The following is a 12,027-nucleotide window of genomic DNA, read 5'->3' as shown; positions in this document are numbered from 1 at the left end:
CTTGTATAACATTGTAAATTTGCTGTCCCCTCAAAATAACTCAACACACAGTCATTAATGTCTAAACCGCTGGCCACAAAAGTGAGTACACCCCTAAGTGAGAATGTCCAAATTGGGCCCAAAGTGTCAATATTTTGTGTGGCCACCATTATTTTCCAGCACTGCCTTAACCCTCTTGGACATGGAGTTCACCAGAGCTTCACAGGTTGCCACTGGAGTCCTCTTCCACTCCTCCATGACGACATCACGGAGCTGGTGGATGTTAGAGACCTTGCGCTCCTCCACCTTCCGTTTGAGGATGCCCCACAGATGCTCAATAGGGTTTAGCTACCCTCAGCTTCTTTAGCAAAGCAGTGGTCATCTTGGAGGTGTGTTTGGGGTCGTTATCATGTTGGAATACTGCCCTGCGGCCCAGTCTCCGAAGGGAGGGGATCATGCTCTGCTTCAGTATGTCACAGTACATGTTGGCATTAATGGTTCCCTCAATGAACTGTAGCTCCCCAGTGCCGGCAGCACTCATGCAGCCCCAGACCATGACACTCCCACCACCATGCTTGAATGTAGGCAAGACACACTTGTTTTTGTACTCCTCAGCTGGTTGCCACCACACACGCTTGACACCATCTGAACCAAATAAGTTTATCTTGGTCTCATCAGACCACAGGACATGGTTCCAGTAATCCATGTCCTTAGTCTGCTTGTCTTCAGCAAACTGTTTGCTGGCTTTCTTGTGAATCATCTTTAGAAGAGGCTTCCTTCTGGGACGACAGCCATGTAGACCAATTTGATGCAGTGTGCGGCGTATGGTCTGAGCACTGACAGGCTGACCCCCACCCCTTCAACCTCTGCAGCAATGCTGGCAGCACTCATACGTCTATTTCCCAAACACAACCTCTGGATATGACGCTGAGCATGACCACTCAACTTCTTTGGTCGACCATGGCGAGGCCTGTTCTGAGCGTAACCTGTCCTGTTAAACCGCTGTATGGTCTTGGCCACCGTGCTGCAGCTCAGTTTCAGGGTCTTGGCAATCTTCTTATAGCCTACGCCATCTTTATGTAGAGCAACAATTATTTTTTTCAGATCCTCAGAGAGTTCTTTGCCATGAGGTGCCATGTTGAGAACTTCCAGTGACCAGTGTAAGAGAGTGAGAGCGATAACACCAAATTTAACACACCTGCACCCCATTCACACCTGAGACCTGAGTCACATGACACCAGGGAGAGAAAATGGCTAATTGGGCCCAATTTGGACATTTTCACTTAGGCGTGTACTCACTTTTGTGGCCAGCGGTTTAGACATTAATGACTGTGTGTTGAGTTATTTTGAGGGGACAGCAAATTTACACTGTTATACGAGCTGTACACTCACTACTTTACATTCTAGCAAAGTGTCATTTCTTCAGTGTTGTCACATGAAAAGATATAATAAAATATTTACAAAAATGTGAGGGGTGTACTCACTTCTGTGAGATACTGTATATGCACTATTGGAATTTCGGAAACAACTTGAAGCTTTAATTTTGCAATAGCTAATATTTATACATTTTTAACATGCCAAATTGTATAACAATAATTATAAATTAACATGCATTAACTAACAGTAACAAATTGAACTATATTGTGAAATGTTACAATAATTTCCATGACTAAGATTTTATTGAATTCCACGACAATTTCCAGGTTTTCCAAGACCTGTGGGAACCCTGAATATACTTAATTTAAATGATGTGTCAAATGTGCATATTGAACATGGTTCATTTAAGTTGAGTCTGAAGACCATTTCACAAAATTACACACTGGACAGATTGTAGGTAAAAAATAACAGTATAATAATCTCTACTCATCTTCATCAGGGGCCACTTACTTGGGTTGCGTATGTCATAGCTGAGGGCCAACATCTTCTCCAGCTCTAAAGGACAGAGGTAACTATCATTTTCTATCAGCTATCATCATTATCAAAGGACATTACAGCAGACAACACAAATCTTTATTATTATTATAATTATTATTATTAAATTAAGGATCTTTGAAATATCAAATATAATAATATCATATCTTTCCTGCAGATGATGCAACATCCACATCACACACCAACATATAGTATACTGACATCTGAATCAAATATGATTCGAATCTGTCAATGGAATGTTTTGATAGTGTCTTGTTCTCTATATAACTTTGAGGAAGGGCATTAAAAATGAAGCTGATAGTCATAATATATTAACAGGCCTCACCTTCTGCTGAGATCTTGTAGCTGGCCGAGACACCATCAGTATGTGTAACAGATACAGAGAATGTGCCCAAATCCTCTTTGTCTGGGTTCTTAAAAAGCAAAGTTGAGCTAAAGAAACAAATGAGCAAACATTAGTATTTGTTCAGTGGGACAACAAAAGGAAAACAAATGGAATTAAATATGCGCAGACTGTGGCATTGCCCTAAATATGCTTTGAGCTAATATGTATCTGGACCAGATCTACTTAAGACACACTGAACGTGTGTTTTGCTTACTGGCTGCCTGATGTCTTGACGACGATGCCCTTAGAGAAGTCAGTAATTTCTTGGTAGGACTTCTTCCACACAAACTGTGATCTCTCCATCATTTGGCAGCTCTCAAAAGAGAGATAAATGTCACCTGATTCCTCATTGACGCCACACTTGATTTCCTGTGTGCCTTCAAAATAACAGAAGCACAGAAGAATTTGCGCACAAGTCGACAAGAGATGGAGACTACCTAACAAATACTGTAGGACATGCTGGAGTTATGGTTGGAACACAGTGGTATTATTGGTCAACGCTGTTCCATAAGAATGATTTGAAACGTCAGGGAAACAATATTAAATTGATCAGCTTTTCTCATGATAAATACTAATTAATATTATATTTATTTATATATTTAGTTATTAATATTAATATAATCAAAATGTAATTTAATGATATTTGGCTTATCTGGAGCTTTGAAATGGACAACAAATATAACATTTAATACCACTGACGTCAAATGCCACAAATGGTTCCAACGTGCATTGTAACCAAATGTCATCGAAATCAAACTTGATGCAGCATCATATTTGATTTTCAGTGAAAACCAGCTTACATTTTTGGTCTGTTTGTCACACTAAGCTATGGCTTCAGAAAACTTATTATATATTTTATATATGATTATACTGTATATTATATGATATTGCGCACAAGTCATATGGACCATTTTTATGATACTGTTTTTGTTTTGTCATTTTGTGGCTTTATAATCCCAGGTCTAATTCACTTTCATTATATGAAACAGCCCAGCAAACATTGGTCCGATGGCAACGTTGTGTCCCTGGCCAAAAATAGTCAAGGTAGGATGGCATAAATCGGTAAAAATATGTAACACAGAACATTTCCTAAAAATGCATTCAAATATGTTTGTACATGTCTACAATTCTCTGGGGTTTCATGTATAATTGTTACTTTGACTTTTAGCTACATGTAGTTCAATATATAATTAATGAATTAATTGATTACTAAGATAATGTCAAAGATATCTGTTCAAATTCGATTTTGGAACTGTTTTCCAACCATGACGGGACATGTCGGAGGGACTTCTTTTCAACAGTCATTAAGCATCCAAATGTTTGCTGGGAGAGCAGCCAAGATATTCAGAAAATTTACCTTTTCCACACATGAAAAAATAACAAGTTTAAATCAAGAAAATAATTTCTTGTTTTTCATTTTAGGGTAATGGTAACTTGCAATTGCCTTTAATTAGTATTTCTACCTGATTTAATGCTTGTTTTCTTTTTTCTTTTTTCTTTTTTGTATAAATCATTGTATTTAGGTGGATTTAGTGATGTTAAATAATATTTTTGACTTGAATAAAACCAGTTAATTTAGATGCTACCATTTTTAGGTTACAATTTTTTCAGTGTTGCAGCATCTAAAAGCATAAACTTAGCAAAAAAAAAAAAAAAAAATGTAATTAATGAACATGTAATAGGTGTGCAGAAGTTTGTGAATGATGGGTGTTCAAGTGCAGAAATCTGTGGAGTTCTGTGGCCATAAATTCATTGTGGCCCTGATTATGACCAATCAGCCCACACAGGGCTTCCCTTCTTAGTTGTGCTGTATAGAAAACATCTCACAAAACATCACACACACACTTTATATAGACGCACGAATCCACAGTGCACTCTACTGGCTGATGCCGTTTTATCAGCCACAAACCTTTCAGGCTACTCGGAATGAATCATCTTGGATCATCCCGTGGCTGCTTTTTCCTTATCTGCCAATGTGCAGGCAGCTGCTCCCCAAGACACTTCAGAACACCTCCCATGGTGCAATCCACACCGCCCTGAACAGCTCTTTCTCAGCCCCACTGTGAACCCCTCTCATTTCTCCAAAAATAAAGATCCCTTCTTTAGAATTCACAGATATTCTGCTATTCTGGATGGCTGTGTAAGTTGTTTAAGTTTAAAATTACAAACTGACAACTGAATGCAACTTCCTAGTCTTACTGTGCAAAATTTATCAGTGCACAAAAATCATAAAAATAAATACCAAATTAAGAAAAAAAAATCATCATACTCTTTAATCATTGTAATAACCTCTGAAATCCATCCATCCATCCTCCAAACTGCTTGTCCTATGTAGGGTAGCAGGGATGCTGGAGCTTATCTCAGCATCTCGGGCCAAAGGCAGGAAAACACCCTGGATAGATGACCTCCTCCGAAATGACTTTCCTCATTTTTTTCTGATGTTGCCAAGCCAATGAGGTCTATAGAATTTCTGAAGAAGGCTATCCGTTCATCAACTGACGCAAGACCCTCAGAAGTGTGTGAACTGAAATCTGCCATCTTTTCTCATAGACACTCAATTCTGGGCACAGACATTTTGAGCCAGTCACCTGAGACATAACTAATCCCTGATAACTCAAGAGCTGCAGGAAATTAATGTCCTATAGTGTGTGTGTGCGTGCGTGGGTGCGTGTGTGCTTGTTTCCATGATTTATGAGGGCATAAATTTGTGTAATGACATGGGTATTACACTGGTATTATGACGTAAACATGTTTTATGAGGACATTTCATGAGTCCTCATATTTAAAATAGCTTTAAAAACATACTAAACAATGTTTTATTAAAAATGTAAAAATGCAGAATGTTTTCTGTGATCGGTAGGTTTAGGAGTAGGGGTAGTGTAGGGGGATAGAATGTACAGTTTGTACAGTATAAAAACCATTACGCCTATGGAGAGACACACATATACAAGTATGCGTGTGTGTTGCATATAGATGTTTTGCTTCTACTATTATTTTGTCAGAATACACTTTTAATTTTTGAAAAGCCGTTAATGGAGAAAAACAGTAGAAAAACAGACTAGTTAGGCCACACTAACCAGTCAAAACCTTGACCCCTGGTTCTATTCTGATACTTAACGGTCATATCAATAAATAACAACAAATCAATATTTTTTCTTTTTCTTAAAAATCTTCTTTCTATTAAATTCATCACATTATGGAAGTAAAATGGGTTGCAAAAGGCATTTCATGTTGACTTTGAAGTCCCCTTAAGGCAGAGGTTCACCATGTTTAACAGTTGGAATATCGTTTTCATTAGTTTCCCAGGGAGCAGTGATGTGAGCCACGTGAATAGAATTATTATTTATTTATAGTGTTAAACAAATATATTTAAATATTCAAACTTTAATTAGGTAGCTTATCACAAACAGTAGCCAATCATCAAACAAGAAGCATTCTTATTATTAACATTATTATTATGTCTGTTAGTATATTTCTGGATGCTAAACATTAAGTTGCTTTCACAGGTCCAACAGCTGCGCTACAGAAAGCTGACAAGAAAACTGAAGTTGCTATGGAAACAATACCCCGTCTCGTCTAGTCGCACTGGTGTAAACTGGCAGGTTTTAGAATGTTGCAGACCATATTCTTTTGCAAGCAGTTAAAAGTCTCAGCTTTTATCGTTGTGAATCTTTGCTGTAAACCCGCCTTAAACAAACCCCTTTTAAAAATAATGCTTCCAGCACCTTAAAGGAACACTCCACTTTTTTTGAAAATAGGCTCATTTTCCAACTCCCCTAGAGTTAAACAGTTGAGTTTTACCGTTTTCGAATCCATTCAGCTGATCTCCGGGTCTGACGGTACCACTTTTAGCATAGCTTAGCATAGTTCATTGAATCTGATTAGACCGTTAGCATTTCGCTTAAAAATGACCACAGAGTTTCAATATTTTTCCTATTTCAAACTTGACTCTTCTGTAGTTACATTGTGTAATAAGACTGACAGAAAATGAAAAGTTGCGATTTTCTAGGCCGATATGGCTGGGAACTATATTCCGGCGTAATAATCAAGGAACTTTGCTGCCGCACCATGGGCGCAGTAGGCGCAATGATATTGCGCAGCGTCTCTCACAAATGTCTCCATGGTTGCAAGGCACGCTCCCTGTGCAAGCAGGGGGTCACAGGCGCTGCGTAATATCATTGCGCCTGCTGCACCCATGGTACAGCAGCAAAGTTCCTTGTTCAGCGGCAGTTTGCGTAATGGGCAGCGTAAAAATCCAGCATAAATCTAGTATTTCCTATCTGCTATTTTGACAAACAATCTATGTAATTGTTTTTCGAAATTACATTACATGTACAAATGACAATTATTGTTCTCATAAATTGTGATTTTTAAGCTCAGAATAACTGCAAAACAAAAAAAACAACAAAAACGAAAGTAATTGTCCCTCTAAATTGTAAAGAAGGACATCTATTCCTTCAGTCGACACATTCAGCATCGCAATACATCCATGAAAGAAGCAACTGTCTCTGAAAGGCAGAACTATAGCTACCACATTGATTACATTTTTTCCCATTCAGATATGTATGAGTAGATCACCTACACCTTAAACCTTGTCTGCTCTACATTACATGTTTACCTGGCAGCGCCTTGACACACACAGGGTCAGAGTGGGTTGAAGCCATGCCAATGCCCTTGGCATTCTCTGCCCGTACGCGGAAAACATAAGATGCGCCTGTCTCCAGTCCTTTGACCTGTAAACATTCAAACCATACATCAGATAAAGCCACAGAGAAGTGCACCAGAATTCATAGTATGTCTAGCATACTGAAGTAATAGTACAGAATATCTGTGAATATGAGCTCGTCAGCACTCTTAAATCAATACCTTGAGATAGCAGTGGTTGACTGAGCTTTCGTTGACTTTGCTCCAGGTATCAGAGCCTTTCTTGGACTTCTCAATGAAGTATCCAGTGATGGCACTAGCCCCATTGTAGACAGGAGCCTTCCACTCCACCACCAAAGAATCATCCCGTACCTCAGTGAAGGTCAGGTCATAAGCTGGACCTACCAAAGCCAAACACAAGGCAATTAAAGGTGCAGTATGTAATATTGACAGCTTGTGGTTGAAAATGGGACTGCAGTCCAAATTCAAAATATTGGAGAGAGTTGTTACCCATGCCCCCTCCTCCTCAGACTCGACGCTCATGCTGGTTGCCAAATTGCGGGCATGCAACAGGCGGAGCGCAATTGACAATGGAAGGCAAAGAGATTTACACACTTGTAAGTTCACTAGTTGATTTATCCGCGTTTTAATATGCTCACGTTCATAGAGATTTTTAGATGGATGCCGAGGCTTTTTAGGTCAGGTATAATCTGCAAACTCTGACCCAGTTTGTTTGCTGTCTTCCATGGCTGCAATATGATGTGTTTTCCGCCAACTGGCAACCTGGGATGACGAAATACTATTAAATAAATTGGCAGTGGGCGGGATCACACAGACCAAAACCAAAACAGACATTCCAACATGGAACGCACATTTCAAAATAACTGAAAAGTAAAATAACTGGCTGTAGCGTTGTTTTTCAGTTTTATGTGAACTAAGCATGTTTCCTAAATATCTGCAAACATATTATATGCTATTTTTATGCATTAGTACAGTCAAAAAATTACAAAGCACCTTTAAGGCTCAGGTTTTTCATGCTTTCAAACATGTTTAATCTCATGAAAACATGTCCAGGTGACATTTCACCTTAAAATCAGACAAAACTGTGGACTGTGACATTATTTTCATGTAAATTAATCACCCAAATTCTAATCACTGTAATAAATCTTGGGTTCTTCTGAGGTTATTATTTTTATGTATTTTTGTATGCTGATTCTCATTTATACATCAAAATACCATGATGTATAATACTTCAAAAGTTAATGTGAATTTATTTTTGACCTTAGGTTAAAACATAACATTATATTTGGATCATGTTCTTGAAAGCTTCTGTGAGAATCAAACACGCATTGGCCTTTTGTGTTTCTTGCTGGTCTTGACTGTCCAATACACTAATGTCGAGGTAAAGACTTAGAGGAATTGGAGTATTACATAATGCAGGCTGAATTAGAACATGCATCACTTTGTTTTTGTGTGAAAACAGCTATCAATCACTCAGTTTACACTGTTCACACACAGTTACAAGGATTGAAGCATAGTACTAGTAATAGTACTAGTAATACTTTATTATTAATTACGGTGATGTAGTGTAGTGGTGGCTGGGAGGGTCAATGTATAACCAAACAGAGAGCCATAGAGACCTTCTATTCCCTTTGTAGCCTTTAACAAGGTTTTTAACCATGTAAACAAAACATCTTGCTGCAGAGGATCTGCGTCTCCAATAAGAATACTGTAAATCTGCTAAACAAGTACGCTAAGTATGTTTGCCAAGAGTTGTGGGTCGGCATCACGGATGAGTGTTTTGCGCACATAAGACTTTTACTTCCTCTAAAGTGTTCTTAGGGCAGCACATTAAAAAAAGAGCTTAATGGAGTTAAAAGAACAGTTCACACAAGTATAAAAAACAATTGCCATTGTTCCAAACATGTATGACTTTCTTTCTTCTGTAGAAAACAAAAGACTTTTGGAGAATCTTCACATACCACAACATCTGTTCAATGTGACCATGACTGTCAAACTCCAAAGAGGAAAAAAAAAAATCACTATTAAAAAAAGTCCATGTGACTTTGACTGCCATACAACAGTTCGTGTAAAGAACAGACCAAAGAATTGTCGTCCACTGATCACATTTGCATTCAGATCCTATGTGGTGCATCAGTGTGCTGCCAAAAGGGCATTAATTCTTGAGTGTGCTACTTCAAATATGGTGAATGGCCAATTATATTTCAGAGCTGCAGTGGAGGAAAGATTTTCAGTCACAGGCCTCAACAACAAGGATGACCTGCTGGCCCAGGACCAATGTGATCGAGTTTCGGGTGAGTTTGCAGAACTGTCAATTGTCTTTTCAGGCCATTTATTCATGTTGTACAGCTTTTGTTATGCCTTGAAAACATATACATTGGGTTTTCTGTCATGTAATCTTCATTGCAGTTTCAAATTCTGCTGATTTTGCAGTAGCATTTTACAATAAGGTCCCATTAGTTGACTTTAGTTAATGCATTAACTAACATTAACTAACAATGAGCAATACATTTGTTACAGTATTTATTCATCTTTGCCAACATTAGATAATGAGGATTCAAAAAGAAAAGAGCTGATTTTTTTTTTTTTTTTAATATCTCCTTTTGTGTTGTATGGAACAAATACAGGTTTTGAGTGACATGAGGATGAGTAAATAATGGCATAATTAAACTATGTACACACTTCACATTACCTGGCTCAGGCATTGTCCAAGCCTCACATTTGAAGGACGCGCTAGGGGTCGAGGCACCACCCAGTCCAACCAAATTAGCTCCATAGATCCTAAACTGATACACTGACCCAGCTGTCAGACCTCCAACCTTCAGAAGAAACAGTTCATCTTAGTAATTATTTTACAAGGTAATAATACATAATATTATTAGAAATCCATCAATATAAGCTGATGTAACAACATGCACAGGATGCTGCAATACATAGACACCTTGTGCAGTCTTTCCTTAATGGGTGGGATGTTGACCTCCTTCCACGTCTTCTTGGCCACGTTGCATTTGTCAATGTAATAATCAGTGACCTCTGCTCCTCCAGAATGGATGGGCTGCTTCCAGTTGAGCACCATGGATTCCCCGTCACAATACAGAAGAGAGATGTCATAAGGGGAAGAGGGCAACTCTGTGGAGAAGACAGATTGCTGTAGCCGATCCTCCCCATTACTCAATGTCTTCAACAGAGAGGAACATGCGCTGACATGCAGGCCGCATCTCTGGTTTGTAATATGCACATTTCAGATGAAATGTTGTGTCTGGAGGTGTAATATAGAAGGGTGAAATGCATCTTGTTACACATTAGTGTTAGCCTAATGCTTTTCAACAAGAGAATATAGAGCTTTGTTCTTCTAAAGTAGCATTATATCTGAAATGGAACCGCATTTCAGTTATTTTAGATTTGGAATACTGGAATACATAGGCAGCAAAATGTGCATCATATACACTACACGTTCAAAAGTTTTGGGACAGTGAGATTTTTTTTTTTTTTCTTAAGAAATTGATACTTTTATTCAGCAAGGATGCTTTTTGATTAAAAGTGATGTCTATCGCCCTCGGCTGAAATCGTATTCTTGGTTAAAATCTCAGCCTGGTCTGGGGGTGGGGTTCCTCGATCCACAGGGGGCACAGGGATGTCCATGGCCTTAACTCACCTGGTCTCCCTTCTGGCACTAGAAAGATGTGCTTGTGAATTACCTGCATCTGTGCAGCATCTCTCTACTAGCACTGAAACTGTGAGCTAAATTACTTCAAAAACAGTGACGTTACAACCTACTTCCTGAGGGATATAAAGTAGCGATTCAGTAGCAAAGTTAATATATTTATTTATAAATAAGAGTCACAAGGCAGCGCTGACAACAAGTGTCTGTGCTCTTGTTTCTGCATGTGCCCAGCATGATCTCCATCTCTGTGCGAGTGACGTACGTGTATGCGCTTCAATGAGAGCATTAATATAGACGGTGATTAACCTGACTTGCAACTACCTGTGCATTAAAGAGTTAGTTCACCCAAAATTGACACCCGTAAGACCTTCGTTCATCTTCGGAACACAAATTAAAATATTTCTGATTAAATCCGATGGCTCAGTGAGGCCTGCATTGCCAGCAAGATAATTTCAGATGCCCAGAAATCTACTAAAGACATATTTAAAAGTTTATGTGACTACAGTGGTTCAACCTTAATGTTATGAAGCGACGAGAATACTTTTTGTCCGCCAAAAAAAAACAAAATAACAACTTTATTCAACAATATCTAGTGATGGGCAATTTCAAAACACTGCTTCATGAAGCTTCGAAGTTTTACGAATCTTTTGTTTTGAATCAGTGGTTCAGAGCGTGTATCAAACTGCCAAAATCACGCCCCCAGTGGTGAACCATTGAAATTTCGAAACACTTATGACATAACAAAGCCTCGTTTACTGAAATTACGTGACTTTGGCAGTTTGATACATTAACATATATTAATTAAAAATAGTTTATTTTTAAATTATACTGAAGTATGTTTATCAGTATTGTTTGATAATTAAATGATTTCTTCTACTGTGTGCCAACCATATGGATTGATTTCAAAGAATTATGGGATTGCATTCAGCACAAAAGATTCCAAGATGCCTTACAACTGACCAAAATATCTTTGAAAGCAGCTTAATCATGCTGACCACCTCTTGGAACAGCCTCCATGTCAGAAGTGAACATGTGATGCTTTAAAATGTTGCCTATGAAGGCAGCTCGCTAGGCTTTAGAACAGAGCCTTTCTGAAAATAGTTGTGTGCTATCAAAATGCTACAGTAGGGTGTTCTGAGAGGATTTCAGCACTTTGTGTGGTTTGGTAGGGTGTTCTGAGTTGCTGCTAGGTGGGTTATTTTGCCTGTTTTTCACTGCCAGATAAACTGCCAGATACTCTCCTCAACAAGCCACACAAGATATCAATAATGTCCATAACAAAATGGGATGAGACAAGATATAATACATCATAGTTGCTTGTTTGAAATGCTTTGAGAAATACTTTCATCTAATAATTTAATCTAAAGAACTCATCTAATTTAATTTTCTAAACACTGTTTTG

General features: G+C 38.4%; 1 protein-coding gene across 1 annotated transcript in view; it reads right to left on the bottom strand.

Annotated features, from left to right (window-relative positions):
- Nucleotides 1–12,027, bottom strand: part of myom2b (myomesin 2b) — a 53,607-nt gene that overhangs the window by 20,951 nt on the left and 20,629 nt on the right. Inside the window, exons 17-23 of the mRNA XM_051916819.1 lie at nucleotides 9,903–10,090; nucleotides 9,654–9,780; nucleotides 7,163–7,341; nucleotides 6,915–7,029; nucleotides 2,511–2,673; nucleotides 2,237–2,343; nucleotides 1,867–1,911 (exon numbers count right to left, since the gene is read on the bottom strand). Of these exons, the coding sequence (XP_051772779.1) occupies nucleotides 1,867–1,911; nucleotides 2,237–2,343; nucleotides 2,511–2,673; nucleotides 6,915–7,029; nucleotides 7,163–7,341; nucleotides 9,654–9,780; nucleotides 9,903–10,090 (924 nt within the window). The remainder of the gene's footprint in view (nucleotides 1–1,866; nucleotides 1,912–2,236; nucleotides 2,344–2,510; nucleotides 2,674–6,914; nucleotides 7,030–7,162; nucleotides 7,342–9,653; nucleotides 9,781–9,902; nucleotides 10,091–12,027) is intronic.

Source organism: Ctenopharyngodon idella, chromosome 13 (assembly GCF_019924925.1).
Source record: "Ctenopharyngodon idella isolate HZGC_01 chromosome 13, HZGC01, whole genome shotgun sequence".
In the NCBI taxonomy this organism is placed as follows: Eukaryota; Metazoa; Chordata; class Actinopteri; order Cypriniformes; family Xenocyprididae; genus Ctenopharyngodon; species Ctenopharyngodon idella.
This window is presented reverse-complemented; position numbering and strand designations above follow the sequence as displayed.